The following is a 27,765-nucleotide window of genomic DNA, read 5'->3' as shown; positions in this document are numbered from 1 at the left end:
AGTACGGAAACAAACATTCTACGTACGAGTTAGAACAAAAATCCTCAATTCGATTATCATTAGTTACACTTTCCGGGTGTAAGCGAGAACTTATGTTGTATGGCTATATGGGTTTGACAAACCCTCATTCGGACTGTTCGCTACCGTTATGCGGATGAAATATATTTTCGAGAATAAGTGTATGTTCTAACACTATGTGATGGGGTAACGATAGTTAAGCCTTGATAATTGGGTGCTCATGATAACCATTTTTAGAATGATCATACTATTACTCCAACGTTATAAATCTTGTGGTTCAACTTACTTACTTACGTACTCACTTATTAAACCTATGATTTCACCAACGTTTTTCGTTGACAGTTTTCTATATGTTTTCTCAGGTCCTTGAACGCTTAGTGATACATGCTTCCGCACTCTATTTTTGATACTTGCTTGGATGTCGAGTATACATGCATATTTGGAGCATCTTTTGACTTACTTTTAAATTGTGTCGCATAGGTTTCATTTGTACATTGAACATTGTAATGTAACCAGTCGTTGAACTACTTTGGTAAACCTTGAAACATCCTTACATTTGAAATGAATGCGACATATTTTGGTCAAACGTTTTTTAAAGACTTATGACCACGCAACGGGACCTAAGTAGACGGCGCCGTCAATGACGATTTTGTCGGGTCGCTACATAAATTGTTTCTTTTATAGATTGTTAATTATATAAATTGTTCGCATGTTACACCAACAATATGCACTTGTGAACATGAAACTATCTCATCCCTACTGTATACATCCTAACTCGAAGCTACATATGAACACTTGCACCAAACGGAGTCATTTATAAGTTTTTGCCGTTCTTTAAATTCGATGGCAGAATCCAATATCATCCACTTCCTTCCGGCGTTAAACCGACGCCCCGCTTCACCGTCGGGGTTCAAAGTCGTGGATGAGACGTTGGAATATTGGTGAGAAACAGTTATTTTTTTTTAAACTATATGTTTAACGGATAGTTTTAATCCTACTTATTAATTAAATAATACGGAATAAATTTAATTAAACAACCATGTTACCTCATTTTTTAACATCTATTTCTATTCTTTTTCTCTACATTTCTCTCTACATTCTTAAATATAAAAAAATTTCCAGCAACCAAAATAATCCCAAAAATTCAAACCACTCATAAATTTATACAATCCCGTCAATCCATTTTCGAGTCAACAGAATTCATTTACTTTGTTTCAAAACGTACCAAACGCTTTCATAAATCCATATAACTCGTATCAAACACAAGTTTCACTTTTTGAATCCGGAAGAAATGGAACAATATTGGGTGTGGAAAGCTAAGTCAACAAAGAAACAATCCAAACCCGCAGTAGTACAACTCCCACTAGGTAAGAAGGTTGTTCGTATCACCGGTGAGTCGTAATTTTCTTTGTCATTGGAGGATAAAACGGGTATTTGAAGCCCTAATATTATCAGGAATCGACGTACTAATCTTGGGAACATTGGAGAACCACGCCGTACAACCATCTCCACAACTTCACTAGTCGTCCAACTCCCACTAGCTCGATACTTCCATCGGTCGCTCGAAGAAAGACCGTTTGCTTTGTTATACGTACCAACAATTAACCAAACTCAAGAGTCTGTCGAACGTATTCTATCCAACACCCTTCAACAAGCAATTTCCTTGATGAGAAGAAGCTTTAACATGTCCGCATATTCCAAATACCCTAAAATATCCAACAAAACACTTGGTCATCTCGTTTCAAAACACACAAGTGTCAAACTTCCCCGATAACTCCCTTCCAAAACTGCCCAAACCCGAGAGGAACCACCCTCCTGAGCTCCCGTAAAAAAACATCGCCCAATGATCCAGCTCGTATTGTCCGAAGTTTCATAAGCTAAAAATAAACTTTAATAACATGTTATGTTACATATGTACAAGTTATAACTTGCATAAAATAGTACATATTTAAAAGTTGAATACATATAATAGGAGTTTTGAAGTTGAATGCATACAATAAGAATTTTATAAAAATTTAATGCATTTTTAAACAATTTTTGCCATAGAATATTATAGAATTGAATCAAATTGAATTGAATTAAATTGAATTGAATTTAATAACATATTTTGTAGTATAACCTTATAGTTTTAAATATATCCAATAACCCCCCTCACCTTTCCATGCTACCATTCTCTTTCGTGTATATAATACATAAAAAAAATAATAAATAAATAAATAAAAAACCTACGACGCTCCAAATTATATCCTTTCAGTAAAAATCGGGTCTTCGTGAAGTCATATCATGGCAAATAGGTCAGGCAGCGCCAGCATCAGTGGGTTGACGGCAAAAAGCAAAACCCTAGAATCTCATACGATCACTCTCAAAGATCGTAGCATTGTCATCAAACGTAACTAATTAGTCTCAAATTCTCACTATTAATTAATTAAATTTCTCAATCAACACAATTATAATTCATCGATTGATCGATCACTACTAATTTTCGTTTTTTTTTTGTTTGTTTGATTTTAATCAGCTGGAGACGATGTAATGATGCAAGCACCTAATTATAAGGTACCGAACTATATTGCCAAAATTGTGAAGATATTAGCGACTACCCCTAGTAATCCTGACGTGAGAGTTAAGATCTACTGGTATTATAGACCAAACGATATACTCCGATCACGTGGATACACAGTCAGTTGATACTATCATCGAGAAATGTAATGTTTACACCATGAATGTGTTTAAGAAGCTCGATAAAGTTGAAGAAAATGATTTTTACTGTTGTTTCAAGTATCATTGTTTGACTGATGCATTCAGTCTGGATAGTGAGATGGTGTATGTTTAAGTTTTTTTTAGTAATTTATTTTATTTAATTTTTATAATTGACTTATGTTTTTTGTAGTACTAGTGGGGTGTGTGCGTTTTCCTTTAAAAAATCAGGTTTTTTTTTTGTAGTTGCTGATTAATTCTAATTTGGCATGCAGGAATTGCAAGTGCGAGATGCCTGTAAAGCCGGATTGTGAGAATGTAAAGGTATAGATTAATTAAATGTGATGATTAGGTTTATATTAGTTTAATGTTATGAGGGGATGAATTAGTAAAAGAAGTATATGAAGACTTTGTAATTTGAAAGGTGAGTTTTTATTACCTGAAATTGTGTTTAGTGTTTTTGTACATACAATTTGGAAGGTATCAAGCCTATTTATAGGCTTCAATGGAGACTTCCATTTTTATCTAGAATTTTCTGATTTTTTTGTCTAGCTATCCTTCTATCACCTTCTAGTTAACTTCTTCTAAAATATCTTATAATTAATATCTAATGTCACTTTTAATTCTAGATTAGTCTAGAAAAACATTAGTATCTTAACACTCCTCCTTAATGTTTTTCGGTGTTACTCCGAGCATGTTGCGTAGGAACTCGAACTTGGGTCTTGGTAGTGCTTTAGTGAAAATATCTGCAATCTGCTCTTCGATCTTGCAGTATTTTAATTCAATATCTTTCTTGGCTGAGCTTTCTCGCAGAAAGTGATACTTGATGTCAATGTGTTTTGTTCTACCATGGAACACTGGATTCTTTGCCATCGCGATCGCGGACTTGTTGTCGCAGAATATTTTTGTAGCTCCATCTTGTTTCTCGCCCATGTCTTCTAGTATTCTTCTTAGCCATATAGCTTGATTAGCTGAGTTTACGGCTGCGACGTACTCGGCTTCGGCTGACGATTGTACCACCGTTTCTTGTTTCTTTGATGTCCATGAGAATACACCAGATCCAAGTGTGAATGCGTATCCGGAAGTACTTCTCATGTCATCCACCGATCCGGCCCAATCACTATCAGTGTATCCATGAAGCTTCGAGTCTATAGTGGGATTGTACCATATTCCATAGTCCATGGTACCTTGCAAGTATCTTAGTATTCTTTTAGAAGCTCCGTAATGTATTTGAGTAGGGTTTTGCATGTACCTGGATAGCAGACTCGTTGCGTACATGATGTCTGGTCTTGTTGATGTTAGATATAGTAGACTTCCAATGAGACTTTTGAATCTTGAAGCATCCGCTTTCTCCGATCCATCTTCTTGTCTCATCTTCTCATTGGCAACTAGTGGCGTGGCTACGGTTTTGCAACCGTATAGTTTAAACTTTTTCAGGAGGTTTTCTGTGTATTTCTTTTGACAAATGAAGATGCCTTCATTTTCTTGACTACTTTCGATGCCAAGAAAATAGCGCATCAATCCAAGGTCGCTCATCTCGAACGTTTTCATCATGTCTTGTTTAAACTCTTGTATCATTCTCTCATTGTTACCCGTATATATAAGATCACCGACATACAAGGAAATAATGAGAGTGTCAGAGTTACCTTAGGTTTTGATGTAGAGTGTGGGCTCACTTTGACTCCTCCTGAATCCTGAACTTGTGAAGTAGCTGTCAATACGACTGTACCATGCGCGTGGCGCTTGTTTTAGTCCATATAAGGCTTTCTTTAGCTTTAGGACTTGATCTTCTTTTCCTTTCTGGACGAACCCTTGTGGTTGCTCTACATATATTTCTTCTTCGATAAACCCATTTAGAAAGGCTGATTTCACATCTAGTTGGTGAATCTTCCACCTTCGTTGAGCTGCTAGTGCCACAAGTGCTCGTATAGTATCCAGTCGTGCTACAGGTGCGTAGGTTTCGGTGTAGTCGACTCTTGGTTGTTGCGAGTAGCCTTTAGCTACTAGCCTTGCTTTGTGTTTTTGTATAGATCCATCAGGGTTGAGCTTTGTTTTGTAAACCCACTTAACTCCGATGATTTCTTTGTCTTCTGGAGGATCAACTAACTCCCATGTGTTGTTTTTCTCAATCATTCTGATTTCTTCGTTCATAGCAGCCACCCACTTTTCATCTTTGGATGCAACTTCATAGCTTTCGGGTTCAATTGTTGTGAAGTTGCAAGTCTCGTATACCTCTGTTTATTTGCGACATGACAGGCATAGAATAACTGATTTTTGTTCTTCGGTATATCTTCACTTTCTTCCGTGAAGTTAGCTCGATGATTTTGTTTTAAACGACAATCTTTTTCTAGATGCCCAAATCTTTTGCAGTTATTGCATTGTGGTTTCCCTTTGTGGAAACAATCTTTCTCCAAGTGGTTTGTCCTTTTGCAAATACCACATGGAGGGTAGCTTTTTCTTTTTTGATCGAACCCGGTTCTGGGTTTTGCTCCTCCTCTAGAATTTTCTTCAAGAATTCTTTTCCCCCCATTATTAGATTTTTGAGACCTTATTTTGAGTTTAGACTGAAAGGCACTTTCGAGTGAGTTTTCACTACGCCGACTCAGTCTAGCCTCATATGCTTCAAGAGAGCCAATTAATTCTGGTACCGACAGAGTCTCGATGTCTTTCGACTCTTCGATAGCAGTAATGACATGATCGTATTTTTCGGTCATACTGATAAGTATCTTTTCTACGATCCTTTTGTCAGTTATATTATCTCCAGAGGCTCTCATTTGATTTACTATTTCTTTGATTCTAGAGTAGTAGTCTTTATCGGTCTCGCTCTCTTTCATATTTAAATTTTCGAAATCCCGTCTTAGAGTTAGTAGTTTGACGGATCTTACCTTGACGTTTCCTTGAAATTCTTCTTGAAGGATCTTCCACGCCTCTTTGGCTGTCGTAGCTCCCATGATTCGTGGAAAGATAGACGGTGTCAAGGCTTGTTGAATGTACCCAAGAGCAGCAGCATTTCTTACAATATTATTGTTGTATTTATCTTGTTCTTCCGCGGACAGAGTTCCGACTTCCTTTGGAGTTGTAAACCCGACTTCGACAATATCCCACAAGCTTTGTGCTTGGAAATATGTCTTCATTCGGATACTCCAAAAATCATAGTTGTCGCCATCAAAGATGGGGACGGGAATATTGTATGTACCAACGGTAGTCATGGTGTATTCGAAGAACGCCCAACACGGCTCTTGATACCACTTGTGAGAATGTAAAGGTATAGATTAATTTAATGTGATGATTAGGTTTATATTAGTTTAATGTTATTAGGGGATGAATTAGTAAAAGAAGTATATGAAGACTTTGTAATTTGAAAGGTGAGTTTTTATTACTTGAAATTGTGTTTAGTGTTTTTGTACATACAATTTGGAAGGCATCAAGCCTATTTATAGACTTCAATGGAGACTTCCATTTTTATCTAGAATTTTCTGATTTTTTTGTCTAACTATCCTTCTATCACTTTCTAGTTAACTTCTTCTAAAATATCTTATAATTAATATCTAATGTCACTTTTAATTCTAGATTAGTCTAGAAAAACATTAGTATCTTAACACGGATAAAAAGATACTACTGGACTGTGAAGAATGCGGTGAATGGTATGATTCATCGGTTGAACGTTTTATTTTTGTTAATTTCGAAGTAGGTTTAATTTGTTTGTTGTGTGTTCGTATATTTTAGAGTTAACATGTGTGTGGATGTGAGTAAAATGTGTTTCTATACATGCAGTAGGTTATATAGGATTATAGGTAGTCAAAATGTGTGTTGTTAATTGATTGTAATTAATGAAAACTAGTTTCTGATCGCGATAATATATGTGGTATTCGTGCTTGATGTATTGGTTACTGGTAATTAATTGTTCGTATATGGTGATTAACTAGGGTTTTGGTGTAATTAAACCATATGTTTAATTGTATGTTTAATTGTATCAAAAAGTACGCTGTCAAGATCGAAGATGATGAAACACTTTTGGTATGCGTATAATTTATCGGAATGGTATAGGATACGAGCTCAAATGAATGATATGCTTAACGAATATGAAAAACTCGCATTTTAGAAAATAAAATGGCATGCCAATTAAATTGGTTGAGATTGGGATTTTGGGGAAGTCATATTTACTGGTTTTTAATGAACAAAATTTACTGCAACCATGTTAGGCTAAATATTCAAATAAATTACCTGTTACCTTTGATATATATCAAGGTAATTAAAATGGATTAAGGTCATGGGTTTGTGACATACTGATATATGGCGTAGAATACTCTTGCAGACATAATTTGCATAATGATCGAGCCAAAATTATGACATATGTACTTATTCTTCTTTTCTTTTTATTAGTCCAAGCAAGCTACACATACGTACAATACGTTTATTACAAAAGAGATTAAAAGTAATAAAAATAGCGTGCCAACGGACATACATTTGTATTCTCTTATAATTATTACATTAGCATGCAATGGCGAAGCCAGGATTTTAATATAGGGGTGGCTTATGTACGGTGACGGAAGCATGATTTTTTTCGCCGGGGGCAAAAAAAAGTTTAAAACCGTAGTAATTTTTTTGGACAAAATATGGAGGTTTTGGGAAAATAAATGAAGATTTTTATACAAATTATGGAGGTTTTGGGGCAAAATATGTAGGTAAAAAAAATCTACCGTAAGCAAAGTCGAAAAATCTAAAATTTTTACACTAAAATTTTGAATTTGAAATTTTTACACTAAAATTTTGAATTTGAAATTTTTACACTAAAAATTTAAAATTTTTACACTAAAGAATAGAGCTGAAATGTTTAATTTAATTATATACTTTGATGGGTTAAAATAAATAAATACAACTAGTTACTGATATGATTGCATCACATACCGTAAGGGGTTAAATTGAAATTTTAAGTAATAATAAGGTAGTAGAATATAAATGCGTTAAAGAGTTCTTGAAAGCCGTGTACATTCATCATCAATCACCTTACTGCAAAAAAAAAAAAAAAAAAAAAAAAAAAAAAAAACTCCATTAAAACAAAAACTTCAAGCTCACTTTTTTACTAAGTACTCCTTAGATTTTAATGTCCGATTTCAAAGTACACTAAGTTACTAGTATTTTGAGGAAATTCACCGGTTGCACGTGCAATCACCGAAGCTAAGATAGATCCGCTACTAGAAGTATATGGGCTCAGGGGATGCTCAAAACAATTAGCATTATGAAAATGGTAATGGACTAGAAGTATATGGGCTCAATAGGGGATGCTCAACACCCCAAAGCACCCCTATTGGCTCCGCCATTGTTAGCATGTCATCTTTAATACAAGGTTTAAATTTCTGATATGCTCTCTAGTTGTGCTTAATTTTACTTTTGAATTTACTTTGCAAGTATGATCTTATATATTAGCCTCTTGACTTACATACCTAGCTTTTTTGTTCAGGTTTCATCCAGCTTGTGTAGACATGACTAGAAAGATGGCTAAAGGAGTGGAGCATTTCTTTTGCGGGCCCTGTTCCGCCATGAAGGTAATTTCTTCTCTCATGACACAAAACGATTTTCCATATACACAGGACTTGTGTATTGTGCGCCTCAAATATTGTAATATGATCTTGTTCTGTGTATTTTGATAACCATCCTTTATATAGATAGTTAAGAGGTAAAATTAACTATCGGGGTGCTACCGCAGTGCCATTAATTTGGTAATCAACCATAAATGTGACTTATAATCGTAATAAAATTTAGCGTAGTAAATTAGTAACATGTAGCCCAATACTCGAACACGTTAAATAGTAGCATCCAGGATCGCTTGTGGTACGAATCTTTTGATTAGATCTATTATTTTTGCTAGTAAAATATACACTTATCAAAACGTCAGCGCAACCTAACTTACTATTGAACTTAGCTGACATTACCATTATGGTTATAGACTTTGTTGGTTTTTTATGGGTTCAATTTACAGGACTTGCTATGAAATTGGAATATAGAGATTTGTTATTAATGAGTACATAAATATAAATAAGGAAATGTGCATTGAGTGACTGGACAATATAATCCTTGATCTGCATAATAAGAACCTGTAGTTAATTTAGTATTTGCACAAACAGGATTTTTAAGTTGAATACCAAATTAATGTATGAAGAAAAAAAATTTAATTGCTGTAAACAGTATTCTAAAAGCTATGCGAGTAGTGGCCACATAATCTAACATTTCACCATTGGATACGCTTTGTTAAATGTGATATATATTAACTAACATTTATATCAGTATCTAAACATTTGTTTTATTAACACAACATGTCTTCGGTTCTGGCATTTGCAGGATGACGACGCAGAGTCTTCGAATGCTCGAAACACAATTTGATGAATTGAAAGTCTTGATGAAGATATAAGAGCAGCAACGTCAGGCTGGAAATGATGGTTTTATGTTGTCCAAATGTTTGTTGTTTGTCGTATTTTCTGACTGTTTAGTAGCCTAAGCTTATCGATCTTATAAACAGTTTCTTGTTGTCTGTACAACATGTTTGTAGGATTTCTGGTATGTAAAACTTGATTGTATTCATCGATAAAGTTAAACGACTCTTAATATATGGAACCAAATATGAAAGACCTATGAAAATTTACTAGTACTATAACCTTTTGTATGGTATCTTTTGTCTTTCTCAGTATCCCATTTGGTAAAAGTTACACATCCATTTTAAATACTGGCATTAATAACACATTGTGAACAAAATTTCATAAATTGATATCTGCAATGTGGAGATCTTGATCAGCTCTGCAACACTGTTTTTTCCTCTTATGTATGTATATTTCTCACCTTATCGTTCTTTTCATTATAGAAATCATTATGCATCACCGCATGTCTCTACAAACACAACTATCAAGTTTTTGGGTAGGTACCTACAAAATTCAAGCGAAAATAAGGCGAATGTTGTTCTTCACATTCTTGATGAAGATTATGATTTATTGATCATGAAAAATCTTAAGATTACCATCGTTGAGTTGTTCGCCACAGCGAATTTGACACTTGGTTGGCCTAAATGTACCAGCATATATAGTTCAGGTGGTACAACTACCTTTTGCATTAGCGGTCCAATATCTTCCTATGCTTTCACCATTGATCCATACTTGACCCTTTCCCATGCTCTTCATTTCAATAGCCAAAGACTCAACCCCTTACGGTTCATTGAAATAAGCATACAAGATTTACATTGTTATGGTCATAACACCCGTAAAAAAAGGGTCAACATCTTAAGGTGTATTTGAGAGACTGTCCCCAAGATGACATGTCACACGGCTCCTCGGCTGACTTCGGTCGGCCATGCACTCTCGCATGTAATGTCATAGGATAAATCGAAATATAGCTGCTACACCAAAACTTGGCGCAAAGAACCAACCAGACCGACATAGCTAGTGAATGAATCAGGAATACAACAGAAACAAAAACGGAAATTGGACCAGAGAAGGCGATTGCATTATAAGGTCGCAATTGAATAGACGTTTCGGACCCGAAAGGAATTGCAAATGAAAGGAGAATCTATGTGCACGGGACTACAACCACAAAACACCCGTCAACAACCGCCAACGCAAGATCTCCAATAGAATAATCGTCACCTGGTTCAGTTCGAGATGTGACCGGACAAGGTTGACCTTCGAATTTTCTAAATTATACACAATCACCCCCTCAACTTTCCATGCTACCATTTTTCTCCGTGTATATATATGAAAAGAAATATAACACGCTCCAATTTGTATCCATCCATTGAGTAAAAATAGGGTCCGTCTGAAGTCATACTAGCTATGGCAGCAAATAGGTCAGGCGTGGTGACGGCAAACACCGAAACCCTATACAATCACGAACAAAGACGGCAGCTTTATCATTAAACGTATGTTCGTCTCAAATTCCTATAATTTATCACTAATTGATTTTCGTTTTCTTTTTGTTTGCTTGATTTTAATGATCAGCTGGCGACAACGTAACAATGTTATCACATTATTATCGCGATAAACCTAACTGTATTGCGAAAATTGAGAAGATATTAACGGCTAACGGGCGAATTAATCCTCGAGTGAAAGTTGAGATTCGCTGGTTTTATAGACAAGAAGATGCAATCGGTGGCCGAAAATCATTTCACGGAACAAAAGAATTATTTTCTTCCGATCACGTGGATACACAATCAGTTGATACCATTGTGGAAAAGTGTAATGTGTACTCCATGGATGAGTATAATAATCTGGATAAAGTTGAAGAAAACGATTTTTTCTGTCGTTTTGAGTATCAACGTTTGACTGGTGCATTCAGTCCAGAGAGCATAACTGTGTATGTTTAAGTTTAACTTTTTTCTTTTTTGATGATATAAAGAGTGTTGTTTTTTTTCCTTCGCTTTTTGTAGTTGTTGATCAAGTAACTATTAATTATAATTATATAATATGGCATGCAGGTATTGCAGGTGTGAGATGCCTGAAAATCCAGACAGAGAGATGATTGATTGCGAAAATTGTGGTGATAGGTATGATTCATCGTGTCGGGATATTTTCGTTTGTTTCGAATGTGTGTTTGTTGTGTTTCTTTAATAGTTTATAGTTAATGTGTGTGTGGATGCATACAGTGGCGGAAACAGGATTTTTCTTTACCGGGGGCGAAATTTTTTTTTAAAACCGTAGCAGCTTTTTTGGGCAAAATACGGAGTTTTTGGGACAAAAATTGGAGGTTTTTAGGCAAATTTTTGAGGTTTTTGAATAAAATTTGAAGGTTTGTGGGCAAAATTTGAAGGTTTTGGGGCAAAATTTAGAGAATTGTGAGCAAAATTTGAAGGTAGGAGGCAAAATATGTAGGTTTTGGGTCAAATGGCTTTTGGGTTTGGGACAAAATGAAAAAAATCTAAATTTTTACACTAAAATTTCGAAATCGACTGGGGGCGTGCGCCCCCCCTCTAAATTCGCCCCTGGATGCATATGATCAGTAAAATGTTAATTCACACTAGCTAGGTTGGGCAGTGAAAATGTATGCTGTTAATTGTAGTTAATGAAACTAGTTTTTGAATGCGATAATGAGGTATTCTTGCTTGACGAGCATATTGGTTAATGATAATCATTCATAATGGATCTGAAGGGTAAAAGAAAGGGAATATATGGTGATTAATTAGGGTTTTAATTCTTTTATAAGAAAGTTGTCAAGATATATAGTTAGATAGAATATGATGGAATACTTTTGGTATTTAATTACTCGCAATGCTAGAGGATAATAGTGTTGGGAAATTAAGGCCTCACTAATTCCCAACAAACGCCCAATGAAAAACAGTAAAGAAATAAGAACAATACACAACACAAGATTTAACGTGGAAACTCCAAAACGGAAGAAAAATCACCGGCCCCTAAAGAGAGAAATACACTCTATCACAAATTGTTACAATGATATAGACGACTCTCTTAAGCCAACTACACTCTCCAAAATATTTAACTAATACAACTCTCAAACAAGGGTAAGAAAGAAAGAAATAATCAAATACTTAAAGTGTATTGATTGGTGCAAATTGGAAGTAATCTCATGGCCTCTTTTTATAGCCAAGGAGTTCACCTCCAACTTCACTCTTCTACCAATGTGAGACAAAACTCCATTTTTCCTTCTAACCAAAATATAACTAACAAATCTCCACCTTTTGGATAGAAAAAAATAATCATGCTTCCACATTGCAAAGATAACCGATGTAGACGCTTCCTCGACGACAACTTCAAGATCCTCATCTTCATGCCGTTGACATTATCTCCCATGAGACAAAACTTGCATCTTTACCGAACATTGTCTAAACCGACAATCATAGTCATCACAGACAATCATAACTCTTAACAAGAATTATCATACTCCACCATTAAGAGTATAGCACTTAGAATATCACATTCCAAGCATTTCACCTCGGCACATGTTGTTGAACAACCAGCTGAAACTTTATGGTGCAACTTCCTGTTTGACTTTCCTTGGAAGTTTCATCATCTACAACATCAGTTTCCACCACACAACATGCATCAATGCCAAACCAATGCCTATGTGCAATTGTGGAACCGCTAATGAATATCCCTTTCCATGGTGGCGCGGACACACCATGAGGATGGTGTGACTTCAGAGGAATTCGTCACTCTCCGTAACAACGGAGACAATGTTAGCGTCTTTGGAGCCATTTGCCGAATTAGCTCCACCTGGACAATTAACCCTTACATGCCCAGTCTTCCCGCACCTCCAGCATACCAGATTCTTCCCAGAGTTTCTCTTTCGCATATCCGAACACAACACTATCGTATCTCCCGATGACGAGACCCCGTTACCTTCTAGTCTTTTCTCCTCGGATAGGAGCTTGCTAGTAACGTCTTCAAACTTCAGAGTTTTCTTCCCATACATCAAAATAGGTTTCATGTGTTCATAAGACGATGATAAAGATAATATCAACCTCAAAGCTTTATCTTCATCATCCGTTTTAACTCCAATAGCCTCCAGTTCTGAAACAATACCGTTAAGAATACTTAGATGATCTGAAATCTTTGAACCCCTATCCATACGCAGAGTATGAAATTGTTCTTTAAGACACAACCAATTTGAGATGCCCTTGCCCAGGTACAACTGCTCTAGTTTAACCCAAAGCTCCTTTGCCGTTGATAACCCGTGCACATTTGCAAGCACGTTCTTTGCAAGACACAAACGAATCGCACTTGCTGCCCTCAAATCCATATCATCCCATTCTTCTTCATCGAACTTACTGCTAGAATCACTGTCGGGAACAAAGGTGGGTTTACCTTTCAATGCCTTATGTAACCCGGGCTGAATCAACACATCCTTGACTTGAACCTGCCATAAGCCAAAATTGATCATCCCATCAAATTTCTCTACATCAAACCTCATTGGACTGAACTTTGACATCGTATCCGTATCCTATAAACAACATTTTCTCTGATTTTGCTCACGTTTCGAATAGCCAAAAGATGTAGCAGGTAGACAGGACCCTTTAAATCGAAAATCCACAACTCACCACTAACAAATCTAACTATTACTACGAATCAGAAAAAATATTGTCTAACCAGATACCCTATACGATCAATAGAACTCGTTTCTGATGTGGACGATCCACTCCTGTGGCAACCACAGAGCATACTCCGACTCCTATAACCGAGACCCCCGTCAAACCTGAAACTCTGATACCAGTTGTTGGGAAATTAAGGCCTCACTAATTCTCAACAAACGCCCAATGAAAAACAGTAAAGAAATAAGAACAATACACAACACAAGATTTAACGTGGAAACTCCAAAACAGGAGAAAAACCACCGGCCCCCAAAGAGAGAAATACACTATATCACAAATTGTTACAATGATATAGACGACTCTCTTAAGCCAACTACACTCTCCATAACATTTAACTAATACAACTCTCAAACAAGGCTAAGAAAGAAAGAAATAATCAAATACTTAAAGTGTATTGATTGGTGCAATTTGAAAGTAATCCCATGGCCTCCTTTTATAGCCAAGAAGTTCACCTCCAACTTCACTCTTCTATCAATGTGGGACAAAACTCCATTTTTCCTTCTAACCAAAATATAACTAACAAGTTGATGGCAACGGAGACAGAAGCCAGGACCACCACAGAATATTGTCCGCTTTGGGAACAGCGAGCCACCAGCGACTCAACTGCCCTCACGGGTTTAAAACGCATCCTGTGAGGAAGAGGTATCAAGCCACATATATGGGCCTTTGTTTTTACCTCTCCAACCGATGTGGGAAAGGGGTGAAGGTCACCCCAACAATCCCCCCCCCCCCCCCCGCCCAACATCGGTGTGGTAACCCCGGCTCTGATATCAGTTGATGGCAATGGAGACGGAAGCCAGGACCACCACAGAATATTGTCCGCTTTGGGAACAGCGAGCCACCAGCGACTCAACTGCCCTCACGGGTTTAAAACGCGTCCTGTGAGGAAGAGGTATCAAGCCACATATATGGGCCTTTGTTTTTGCCTCTCCAACCGATGTGGGAAAGGGGTGAAGGTCACCCCAACAAATAGTCATGACTGATGCTGACTACATGCCAACGACTTAATAGGTCGAAATTGGGATATGATTTTGGGGCGGCCGCATTTGCTGGTGTTTAATGAACAAAATTTACACTAACCATGTTTGGCTGGAGATCTGTTGAATGTTAGTTTGCTGTTAATTTTCTGAAACTTCTACGGCACAGTTGTTGTACTACCTACTATACACATATATATACTTTCAAACATAGTAGCTAAGTTTATTACAAAGAGAGAAATTTTAATAAAAATAATATATCGCACCAGCCGACATACATACATATACGTATTTTCTTAAGTAGCCTGTCATATATATTCGATTCAAGGTTTAACTAAATTTGTGATATATCCATGCTTTTAATTACTTTTTTGGGTTTAATTTGCTAATGTGATCATATTAGCTTCAATTAAGCTAGCTTTTTTTGTTCAGGTTTCATCCAGCTTGTTTAGACATGACTGCAGAGATGGCTAAACAACTTAATCATTTCATTTGTCAGCCCTGTTTGTCTGCCATGGAGGTGGGTAATTTCTTCGCTCATGATACAAATTATATATTCATCCTGGAACAATATGAAACTTGTACGTGTATTTTAGATAACAGTACATCATTTATATATATAGATGGTTAAGAAGAGTAAAATCATCTATCCAGTTGCTACTGCAGGTGCCTTTTGGTAATCAACCGTAAGCTAGTATGATGATTCATATATAATCGTCATATATAATTAGTTTTATTAACCTGTATGTAGCATAATACTTGAGCACGGTAATTAAATAGTCAAGTCCATATGCATTAATGACATACGTATTGTTATTCATATAGTACCCGAAACAAATTTAGATTAACAACTAAACGAATCATCATACAGATAAATATGAAGTAACATGTTCATACCTGATTCGAATCAAAAGGATATTACCATGAACAACAAAAGGTTGAATCGAGGCCCGTGTTTGACACGGTTCCCTTAAAACAGATTCGCCGTCTACACGTCGCCTGTTTCCCAAGGTACAACGGCCAAAGCTGTGTACAGCCAGAATTGAATAATTGCCTGAAAATGCAGAGATAATTGTGTGTGTTTTCTTGTGTGTTTCTATTAGTTTTTTCATGGATGGAGGTGGTATTCTTTTATATACCAAAATTACCACTTGCAACCAACTCATTAAATGACATAAGCTACCCACTTGCAACCAACTCATTAAATGACATATTCAATACCATAAATACTGAATTTTAATGTCCCTAAAATCAGGGATTTGATTCTAAAATGAGTTGGAAAGCTACAACTAACTCATTAAATGACATTAAACACCTCTCTTTGTAACATGATATCTCATTCACCATTACATAACTTTGGACACATAATGTAACATCTTGAAGCCCTTGTAAAAAACTACGTAATCATATAAAATATTACTCATAAATATCTTATATATGTATACATATTTAGGTCCAAAGTTTGAGAAAAATACACTTGGAAACTATTTTTCCCAACAATCCCCCACATGAATAGATATCAATTTAAAACACACAAACATACTGCATTTTCAACAGTTGAGTCTTGCATAGGATAGGTAGGTGTTACCCTTTGAACCTTCCCTTATGAAACATACTTAGTCTCCTGGCTCTCAGTAGACGCGATGTCCTTGAACTGGTCTGCCGCTTGTGTAGACGACAATACATTTCACACATGACTCTTCCTGACAATTTCAACTCCTCATAGTTGTGTCCATTATGGTCCTGAACACTAGCCTGGTTCTGCGAGAGCTCTAGGAATTATGCCCAATAATTCCTTTCGAAGCGACCCCACTTCTCTCTCACATAGGTGATTTCTTAAAGATCTCCCAGCAAATTTATGTGTATCTTTTAGAAATCATTAAAAGCTTAGCGCTTAACCTTACATCACTGTCAAAATTAGTTATCGGAATGGACTCGGAAGCTTAACAACTCCCTCATATAGATTAAGAAGTTTAACAACTCCCCCTACAGTGACCTTAGTTTATATAATTAGGTTGTCCTATTGAACCCAGATCTTGGGATCTCCAGTCAACTGGGTTAGGTTTCTTTCATATAAACTATCATTTCAAGGGCTTTAGTCTCATTCCACAACATAATCTCTTCTCAACCCAATGGTTGTCGGGTCCGAAACTTTAAAAGGTTAACAAAGATAACCTAAAAAGAGATTAGTTGTTCTACTATAATTATATTGACTATGTCAGTCTTAATTACCAATCATTGGCTTAAATAGAATTATAGCATCAGCTAAATTCTTATCTTTTTCAATCCAATGAGCCATGTCATCATAAATCATGAATTAATATCAAAATGCAAGACACCCCCACATTTTGTGTACATTTAACACAACTAATAATGGTTACTGCTTATCCTTTCAAAGCTTCCCCCACATGTCTTGCAATTTGATGTAAATTTCAACACTAATCATATAATTCAACTATGATTATAATCAACGATGCGGTAAATTCCCCCACATGAGATTTACATCATATGCGTTCCACATTTTAAGCAATTGCAAACTTACAAAGTTTTCGCACTCAATTGCAAATCTCTAATTGCATTCCATATAAAAAGGAAATAATCCACATCATTTTTGTTACTAATTTGGTTTTATAATATACCAAATCCTTCTATACTTAATGAAATGTTGATTTTGTCTTAACATAAATTCCACACTACGGAATATTCATTGTTAATTGATCTCTGCAGGTGATTCATCATTAACACGTCTAAGTCTAGCATGCTATAGACTTCAAGACTAAATCATGAGAATAGAATATGCATCATTCTAATTCTCCATAGCATTTCAAACAAGGAATATCAAAACATGTCCCTTGTATCATGACAAAATTCACTTGAGACAAAGACATCATCCTGAGTGTCTTATAAATAATGTCTCTTATCAATCATTCAGTCTCGCTTTCTTAATATGAAAAATGATATGCAACTTATGAAGAAAGTTCCTTTAATTCTCCATCAAGAAAATTTTTCTTGGACATCTTCAGAGTCCATATCACATAATTCAATTATCATCACAAGATAAATTGAATTAGTTTCAACATCATAATCTTATGATGTTCACTCATACAGGGTACATATATAATTATATATTATAATCTTGACCCTTTCATGCCAAGTCATTTATAATGTACTCCGAAACTTATTCGGACCCTCAAGGTAGAATATTCCTACCAACCGAGATATTAATCTCGCTAGACTCGACATTATAGTGTCGTATCTTTTATTCAAATATGACATATCCTCAAGCCATGTCATGCACATTAATGTGCGTCTTGGAATCACACATTTGAATAACATCGAACTAAATGTACTAAAATATGATCCAAGTCTAACTTTTATCATTCAATTATTGTCATGATAAAACTTTAAAATATATTTGAAATAATTTCTTGTACATTTCTTTAAAAACTATTTTAAAGAGGGAAATACAATGCTATTGTTTAAATCTCCTTTATTAAATGAAACATGTTTATGTGTAGATTAAATGGATTACAAAATACACATGTAACTATAATTATTTCATTTTAAAGTTTTATACAGACTCCCAATTGTAACAGATACAATCTATAAAGAGAAACCATGAACCTTGACACAGCCTTTTAGGATATGTCAAGTACATCCATATTCATCATTATTTCATTCAAATAATAACCGATACAACAAAACCGACCACCAGGTCATTCTCACTTGTGATCATCTACTTAACTAATACAAAAGTTCGAATGATCACAACTAGATTAAACCAAATAGGTTTTAACCCAGACAGTTGAATTAAAAGGGTTTTAACCAGACAAGGTTAAACCATATATGTTTCAACCTACCCTAGTAAACCAAACAGGTTTCAACCAAAACATGGTAAACCAAACATGTTTCAACCAAACATATTAAACCACACAGGTTTCAACCAAATAGGTTTCAACAAAACGTGTTAAACCACACAGATTTCAACCAGATAGGTTAAACTAGATAATTTCTAACCCAAATTAAATAAGCCTTTAAGACTTACGCTTTGAATAAAACAAAATTTTATTCCAAACCAATATAATATGTATATATATGTATATATATGTATATATATATATGTATATATATATGTATATGTATATATATGTATATATATATATATATATATATATATATATATATATATATATATATATATATATATATATATATATATATATTAGCTATAACTAATTTGTTAAATCCATAAATAAAATCATTTTAACAAACTCGTCACTCATACTCGTACATACTTATGCTTACGAATATCGATCGATACAAGCCATTGTATGTGTGTTTTTCCACACTTCGCTCATATAAGCGTTTCCTCAAATTCTCTTCCTTTAACTTTTGTTAAGGAGAATAACGTTATGAGAATTTTCCCAAAACAATTTCATATATAGAAACAAACTCTATATCAATAATTGTTTTGCCAATGACTCAAGTTAGCGTCAATCTCATATGTAGAAATAAACTCTACATAAATTATATATTTTTCTTTTTTTTAGACCAATAAATGTTTTCTCAATTAGTATCAACCTTCTACGTATAAAACGTTCTATGATTGAGAAAATAATTTATTTATAACGCTTATTTTATCTACATAATAACGAGCATTAGCCGTTTCAATATCATTTCCTTATTTTAATACATACGGACCATTCAAATATGAAAAAGATTTACGTTTCCAAATATATTTTATTAAAACCACATCTCATTTACCCCTTATCTCTTACCCATTTGCAAGAGATTTATTGTAACACAAAGGACCGTATATTATACAAAAATAAATATAAATGGGCAAAATTATTCAATTTGTAAACATTACATGGTTACTACATTCATCCACGAATCAATTTTACATAATCTCATCAAATTAAATGTCTGCCAATAATCTTTTATTAATTTTTTTTATTTTTTTTTAAATGTGCCAAAGTTTTACTCTACACACTTCAATGAGTTAAAAAAAAACTTTATCACTTGTAAAGTTATATCACTTGTATAAAACTCAAACACAGAGTAGTTATCTCACAGTCAAAGAAATCATGTCAACATGAGAAACACATTAACCTGCCCATCGAGATTATATGATCTCCATAATTATACCAACAGAATATTTAATGTTAACTGACAAAACAAGTGTGTCAAACCAAAGAACACAACCTTTAAGAACCTTTCTTTCAAACGTATACACATATATGCGAACAAAGATAATATGATCTATGTAATATATTAAATCATCTATTTTAATTTTCAAATCACATCACATTTAATCTTCCATTTCAATTTAATCCGTTTCAAGTTTACAAACAACTTTACAAAAGGTTTCTGCCAAGAAGTGACGATACAAATTTTACTCACAAAGAAATACGTGAATTGAACAACGTTCTATCAACACGGCTTGCATAATATTTAGAACCAAATAGAGAGCATTATTTTAGTCAGTATGTACCAATTTAAATTTGCTAACAAACGAGCAAAGTTTTATTAATCCAAAGAATTTAATCTCAAACCGTTTCAGATGTACCAAAGAAACAGAATATGGTAAAGGTTAAAAGAAAAAATCTGTTTTAAGATTGTTATTCATATAGTACCCGAAACAAATTTAGATTAACAACTAAACGAATCATCATACAGATAAATATGAAGTAACATGTTCATACCTGATTCGAATCAAAAGGATATTACCATGAACAACAAAAGGTTGAGCCGAGGCCCGTGTTTGACACGATTCCCTTAAAACAGATTCACCGTCTACACGTCGTCTGTTTCCCAGGGTACAACAGCCAAAGCTGTGTACAGCCGGAATTGAATAATTGCTTGAAAATGCAGAGATAATTGTGTGTGTTTTCTTGTGTGTTTCTATTAGTTTTTTCATGGATGGAGGTGGTATTCTTTTATATACCAAAATTACCACTTGCAACCAACTCATTAAATGACATAAGCTACCCACTTTCAACCAACTCATTAAATGACATATTCAATACCATAAATACTGAATTTTAATGTCCTTAAAATCAGGGATTTGATTCTTAAATGAGTTGGAAAGCTACAACTAACTCATTAAATGACATTAAACACCTCTCTTTGTAACATGATATTTCATTCACCATTACATAACCTTGGACACATAATGTAACATCTTGAAGCCCTTGTAAAAAACTACGTAATCATATAAAATATTACTCATAAATATCTTATATATGTATACATATTTAGGTCCAAAGTTTGGGAAAAATACACTTGGAAACTATTTTTCCCAACACGTATGTGATATATCTAGCATATATATCATCAAGGATCGCTTTTGGTACGAATCTTTTGGTTAAATCTATTGTTTTCCTACTTATCAAAATGTCAGCAACTTATTATGGAACTTAATTTGCTGACATTATACCGTTATGGTTTAAAACGTTAAGTTATTTGTGGGTTCCTTAATTTTACAGAACTTGCTATTACATTAGATTATAAAGATTTGTTATCAACAAGTAGCTAATTACTTGAACATCTTTGATAATTAATTGAACGTAATTAAAAATAATTAGGAAATGTGCATTGTCACAATAGGTTTTTTCTGAATGAACCATAGGTGAATATGTTACTTTGATCGATCCTACAAAAGTATATATGTAATCATTTCATGTTTATCGTTAGCTGGTAAGTGATAACCTTTCTTTTTTTTTTCTTTCAACGGCAAATTTTCGCATCGAATATACTCATTTGCGACCCACACACGCTAGGTAGGAAACTCCAAGAATTGACCCGGATTGCTTGGCAACTAATCGCGGGTTCCGGGTTGCTTGGCAACTAATCGCAGAAAAATCATGTAGAAAAGTCCCCCTTATCGAAATTGGACACGGGTTGCTTGACAACTAATCGCGGGTCCCCCTATTAAGACTTGGAAACCACTTAGGCAATATGTCGGTGGTAACATTTACTTTTTACACAGAAGTATCTAATCATGTCTGCCGTTCTGTTATTTGCAGGATGAGTCCGATGCACAAGCTTAATGAACTGAAAGTCTTTATGATGATATACAAGAATAGCAGCAACATTAATTAGGCTGATATGTCCAAATTGTTGTTTCAAAAAACATGTGTATTGGCAGGGACATGTTAGCTCTGTGTTGACTTTGTCAACCCATCCAGCGGTCCCCGGTAGCCCACTGAAGCCTGGCGAAACACAATCACCCATTTTCCCACAGCATGCCAGGCCCGATAAATGAACCTGCATTGTCATTGTTTCAATCTTCGCATGCGTAGGACCAAGTGATCATTTGAGCCCGGTAAAAATGGTTTTTGATCCAATTATTTGGAAAATCCTCACCTAATGGGAATCGAACTCTCACCTCCCCTAAGGGAGAGTGAGTCATTCGCCACTAGGCTATTGGCCCATTCTTATATGTTCAAATGTTTGGTTGTTTGTTGTACTTTCTGACTGTTTGTTGTCGCTTATTTAAGCTTACTGATCTTTTTTAACAGTTTCTTGTTGTCTGTCTATACAACATTAGTTTTATAAAGTTAAACAAGCTAGTCTTAATATGATGATTGATCGCTAGTATTTATAACCTTAATTTTGTATGGTATCTTTCTTTCACAGTACTCAATCTAGTAAAAGTTACACCAATTGTTACAAGTCATTTTAAATAATGACATAAATAGCACAATATTGTGAACAAAATTTCATAAAAAACAAATTCCTTCACATCTTGATCACCTTATCGTTCTTTTCATAACAGAAATCATTGATGCATCGCCACCTGTCTCTTCAAACACAACTATCAAATTCTGGGTTGGTTTCAACCAAGACCGGGGAACATGGTACCATCGTTGAGTTGGTTCTCCACAACGGGTTTGACACTTGGTTGGCCGAAATGTACCAGCATAGTTGCAGGGGGTACAACTACCTTTTGCATGAGCAGTCCAATATCTTCCTATGCTTTGACCATTGATCCATACTTGACCCTTTCCCATGCTCTTCATGTCAATAGCCAAAGGCTCAACCCCTTGCGGTGCATTGAAATAAGCCTACATGATTCACATTTTTATGGTCATAATATTCTTTTGGCAGTATATAAGTAACACATTAGCCGTTTCTAAAAATAAAAAAATTAAAATCTGGTTAAGAAAATGTTTTGACCTTAAGTTCAGTTTTTTGTTGGATCAAGTAAACAGGAACGCGTACCTTGTACCATGTTAGTGGCCTATGTTGTTGTCCAGATAAGGATCCTTCTGTCCAGTCTACAGAAGAAACTCCCATAGGTGAAGCTAAGTTTCTGTATTCGCCTTTCATGCCCACCTGTGTAAAAAGACAAATTTACCCCTCCATTCAAGAGAGTATGAAAAGTTGCAATTTGAGGTCAAACAGGTTAACTTTCAAATGAAACAGACCTGGTATGACCATTTATAATGCGATAGATCCCTTGAGACATGACCTACCCCGTGCAACACAACCGGTCCTAAAACTCCCGTTTTCCATAGCTCGAAATGTGGCCCGTTGTTCTTTAATCAATCACAAAAATAAAAATTATTTTATAAAATATAAATAATGTTCAGATCTTGTTAAATCAATAAGAGATAACAACTTTTTCTTCTAAACAACTCACTTGTAACCCGATCGCAACACTAAGGAGTTGAATCTTGTTCATTCCAGCCTGTAAATTGGCGTTTCCTGTGAACGAAACACTCCGTGTTTCTTCATTTCCATATGCCGAACCTGATAAGTTCATGTACAAATACATATACATAAACAACATTACAAACATGACTTGTACATTTTGCATATCAGAGTTGTACCTGCGAGACCACCGTTGATGAAAACATGTAAAGCATGCCCTTCAGAATTCACAGTTAGAGTAGGAACACCGTTCCCATGTAACTCTGATGGATTTATCACAACACTGAAAAACAAATTCAAGAACATAACTAGAAGCATGTTTTACTTATTAATGTACAAGTTCTAATGCAGAATGTACCACTTTTATCACCTAGTAGTATACCAAAGGTAGTCACTTGTATCTCTAGTTACACTCAACTGATCCAACAAACCAGAATTTATCATCTTTGATTCGATATCAACAGATGAAACATCTTCACTAAAAGTTTGCCATCGAAGTCTGTTTACATTTGTCGGTAACATATTGATTAAAGATGTTTTGGATCCAACCAGAGCTGTATTAAAGGCGACATTTTTGCAATCAGGAAGAATGCTAATGGACCATGGTGGTAGATTGTAACGTTTTTTTCTAAACGTGACGGTTGCAGAACCGTTTATATGGTAATTGGCTAGAAACGCAGCACAACCTCCAGTTCGAGAAGAAAACACATGTGCCTGTTAATACACGAAAACCGAATTTTTGAAGAGTAAATAAGGGGAAAATGTGTATATGTAAGAAACTTGAAGGGTAAAAAGGTATTAAATACACGATTAGAAAAAGCGGTGTTGCAGAACTCGGAATCACTCGGCGAGAACTCAGGCAAACTTGGTCAAACTCAGTCAAAACTTGGGATTACTCAGAAAATCGGTCAAAACTCGGGATTACTCAGAAAATCAGTCAAAACTCAGTCTAAATCGGTCTAAGTCAAACTTGGTCAACATCTGAGTACTCCCCGAGTTTCCGAATACTCCCTAAAAGGTCCCGTCTTATGGTGAGGAAGGTTTTATTTTACAAACCTGTTCATACGTTCCTAAGGAAATAAACTCAGGATCAGCTGAAAGAATAGCTCGTTCGCTTGATTTGATAGCTTTATGAAGCTCCTTTAGGTGATCGTATTTAGGTTGCCTGAGCAAGCCTGTACATATAATGATAGAAAAAAAATTACAATGGTATGCAAAAATTGTATCAAAAACATTGAAAAAATCCAATGTCGTTAAATATTAAAAAGCGGCAAGTGTCATTTTACTACCATATTCATCTATAGGAGCATCATAATCGTAGCTGGTGGTGATGAATGGGCCTCCGGCTGTCCTACCAAAGTTCGTTCCTCCATGATACTGTTTGCATTAAAAAAAAATAGTAAAGAAACTTTAAAATGGTTCGTATATTTGCTGATCAAACGACAGCCTAACCATGTAATAGTTTGTGAACGAGCCTCCCTTTTGAACAAAACGAGCAACAGCAAAGGCCAAATCTTGAACAGGGCGATGGGGTACTGGTCCACCGAAGTCTGAGAACCTTTAACAAAAAGATTGCAAATGAATAACAAGATTCCACAATGTTTTGAAGCACTGAATTGACTTTGACTTTAAAAGTCAAACATCTTTTGATTAAAGTCATAATTATTCTTTAATACTTCAGATTTCAATGGTTATCTCTAGGCGGATTATCGTTAGTCGTTTATTAAGCTAAGTTTTATATATGTTGAGCTTAGTACATATATCGTTCGGTACGTATTTATATTGTACCAGACAACATTATTGGATAAGGGGAAATACTGATTCTAGCACTTCCTACAACGACATCTTAGTACTTTTATCTAGTTTGTAAAGTTTCACCAAAAATATAAACATCTTCGTACCAAGTTTTAAAACTGTAAATTTTAAAACTCGACTAGTACAAAGTAGAACGTACCAGCCAGTCCAAGCCTCGGTCCACAATGTAGGTTTGGTCTCTCTGTTATTTGGAGAAAAGTAATCACAATAAAACCCATTGCAAGTATTTATCTGTCAAAAATTCAAGCACAAATGTTTATGAATTGCCATAATGTTATTTGACACTGGTGTAGTGAAAATTTTAACACATTCTGGTTGAATTGGGTCACGTTTGATCTCTAACAAGTCAAATGAATAGAATCTTAAAATTTAATTGAAGTTTATTCTCAATGCTTGAAACTTCCAAAATAATTTTATGCAAAAAGTTATTATTCATTCCGACTGGTACAAAAAAAACTCTCATTTTGACCCATTACCTAAACCCCCTGACCCATCCTTTCTGCTATATTTACCAGTATTGATAGGTAGATCAGAGTTTTTGTGCCAAATTTTATGCCCAAATATTTGATTTTTGTCAAGTATATCAACACTACAATTCTGGTTAAAAGAATAAAAAGACAATAAGAAATACATACAATAGGATCAGGAGCATCATCTTGCTTGCACATGACCCAGGGGACACCGGTGTTCAACCCAACAGCCATTTTAGCAGCCCAAGTCAAGTAAGCATGGCCCGCTGCTCCAAAATCATGGCTTTCTGCCCCATATTCGTTCTCTATCTGACCCATTTACCAAAATATATATAAGAAGCATATCCATTTTGTATCTTAACATTATTTCATTCATTTATACAATTATATTTGGTTCTTAATAACACCCGCATAGTATGACTAGTAAATGCTATAAACGGGTAGAATCTTGATCTATAGAAAACTAAATCGTGCAAGAAACTGAAAGTTACCTGTGAGAGGATGATTGGACCACCTTGAGACTCGAATAACCTTTCATTCTTCATCATTTGCACTATTTTTGTGGTGAACGTTTGCATTGCCACCTACATTTATCAGTCAACATTGTCGGTAAAAATGCAAATTTTTTAAAAACTAATCATATTCCTGGTCAACTTTAATTCCATAGAGAAAAAATACTTAATAAATTTTCCCAAAAAATAAGAATAGTTGTGTAAACTGCAAAATTAGAAGGGGATCAAAATTTTTTGTAATACTTTACATACAGTTTCTTTTGAAAGGTGAGAAACAAAAGTATTATGGGTCAACCCAACCCATTTTACTAATACTGAGCTAGAAACCATTTCTACCCGTTACCCAACCAACCCATTTTATATGTACATTAATCTTTAATGTGTTTTTCCAAAGTTCCAACCATTACATTTTAGAGTTTGAATACTTCTAAGTATAAAACAGGGGATTTTAAGATAAAGATAGACCTTGAATGGTGCATTATCAGTTCTGAAACTGATTCCAGGAACATACTTCAACCAAACAGGCAAACCCCTTTAAAAAAAACTAAATCTTTAGCATCAAGCCATCAATCACAATAATATCTTAAAAAACAAAACCACCAAAAATAAAAAGTAAAGCTCAAATATAGGTGATTAAATTTACCCAAAATTCCACTCTGCACAAACAAATGGTCCAATTCTAAGATGCATATACAGTCCAGCTTTCTGAACCAGCTTTACAAACCTTACTAAATCATATCTTCCTTCAAAGTTATACTGCAATAAGTCCACCAATAAACAGAATATCATAAAATTAAACAAAATGTTATCAAAAGGATAAAAAAGAAAAAGATAAAAAGTAGTACATTGCCAGGTGTAGGTTCATGGCCATTCCAAAACACATAAGTATCAATAACATCCAGACCTCCATCTTTAGCTTTTTGAATGAGATCTTCCCACATCTGCAACAATATTCCATTTGGGTTATTTTTCTTATTACCAAAAAGACTAATAATTACAATTTATAATAAATAATTTTCTATTATAATAATAAAATAAATTAATGAAAAACAGAGAGATTACTTCAGGAGTACTTCTAGGATAATGTATAGAACCAGAAAATAGTATTTTTCTTTGGCCATTAATGATGAGAGATTTCTTATCATAAGTTACACTGCAGAGTGTAACCTCAAAAAATAACATCATCAACAACAATGAAGTGCATACAACAAGATTACTACTAGTAACCATTTTGGAAGCTGAGTTAGCTGCCATCTTTTTTCTTTAACTCCAAGAAGAGTTGGTTTGTGTGTGTGTGTTTAATGGAGTAAGAAAAACATTCAGCTACTCTTCTTTGAAACATTGACTGTACATATATAGTTTGAAAAAGTTGACAATTATTAAATAATTTTAATAAGATTAAATGTAACCAAAAGATGTTCATTTATGAACTTTTTTTTACTAGAAACTTGTTATTTACACATTGTAATTTGTAATGGGTGAAAAAATAAAACTTATGTAATAAAGAATTGAAAAGGGGTATGGTTGATAAATTA

General features: G+C 34.8%; 2 protein-coding genes across 2 annotated transcripts; one reads left to right on the top strand and one right to left on the bottom strand.

The window, feature by feature from the left end:
- Nucleotides 1-10,711: 10,711 nt before the first annotated feature.
- LOC139854191 (chromatin remodeling protein EBS-like) lies at nucleotides 10,712-15,455 on the top strand. The gene is made up of 4 exons (XM_071843511.1): nucleotides 10,712-11,049; nucleotides 11,171-11,239; nucleotides 15,208-15,295; nucleotides 15,399-15,455. Exons 1-4 carry the CDS (start codon nucleotides 10,712-10,714, stop codon nucleotides 15,453-15,455), a joined length of 552 nt encoding a protein of 183 aa, XP_071699612.1.
- Nucleotides 15,456-22,357: 6,902 nt separating this feature from the next.
- LOC139898344 (beta-galactosidase 5-like) lies at nucleotides 22,358-27,553 on the bottom strand. Its single transcript, XM_071881107.1, has 16 exons — nucleotides 27,293-27,553; nucleotides 27,076-27,171; nucleotides 26,874-26,986; nucleotides 26,696-26,762; nucleotides 26,210-26,302; nucleotides 25,884-26,027; nucleotides 25,388-25,479; nucleotides 24,886-24,991; nucleotides 24,723-24,810; nucleotides 24,490-24,608; nucleotides 23,804-24,147; nucleotides 23,613-23,716; nucleotides 23,423-23,532; nucleotides 23,208-23,318; nucleotides 23,002-23,115; nucleotides 22,358-22,844 (listed from the first exon to the last, which is right to left on the bottom strand). The coding sequence occupies exons 1-16, from the start codon at nucleotides 27,482-27,484 to the stop codon at nucleotides 22,530-22,532; spliced, it is 2,208 nt and encodes a 735-aa protein (XP_071737208.1). The 5' UTR covers nucleotides 27,485-27,553; the 3' UTR covers nucleotides 22,358-22,529.
- Nucleotides 27,554-27,765: the final 212 nt, after the last annotated feature.

The sequence above is a fragment of the Rutidosis leptorrhynchoides genome, chromosome 1 (genome assembly GCF_046630445.1).
Source record: "Rutidosis leptorrhynchoides isolate AG116_Rl617_1_P2 chromosome 1, CSIRO_AGI_Rlap_v1, whole genome shotgun sequence".
NCBI classification, from domain to species: domain Eukaryota; kingdom Viridiplantae; phylum Streptophyta; class Magnoliopsida; order Asterales; family Asteraceae; genus Rutidosis; species Rutidosis leptorrhynchoides.
This window is presented reverse-complemented; position numbering and strand designations above follow the sequence as displayed.

Excerpts from the sequence above, each read along its gene's own strand:
- LOC139898344 (XM_071881107.1), bottom strand. The coding sequence starts at position 27,484 with ATGGCAGCTAACTCAGCTTCCAAAATGGTTACTAGTAGTAATCTTGTT. Across the intron at positions 26,028-26,209 it reads GTCCAATCATCCTCTCACAG|ATAGAGAACGAATATGGGGC; the intron begins GTAACTTTCAGT and ends TAAATGGGTCAG. Across the intron at positions 24,148-24,489 it reads CCTTAGGAACGTATGAACAG|GCACATGTGTTTTCTTCTCG; the intron begins GTTTGTAAAATA and ends GTGTATTAACAG.
- LOC139854191 (XM_071843511.1), top strand. The coding sequence starts at position 10,712 with ATGTTATCACATTATTATCGCGATAAACCTAACTGTATTGCGAAAATT. Across the intron at positions 11,050-11,170 it reads AGTCCAGAGAGCATAACTGT|GTATTGCAGGTGTGAGATGC; the intron begins GTATGTTTAAGT and ends TATGGCATGCAG. Across the intron at positions 11,240-15,207 it reads TGCGAAAATTGTGGTGATAG|GTTTCATCCAGCTTGTTTAG; the intron begins GTATGATTCATC and ends TTTTTTGTTCAG.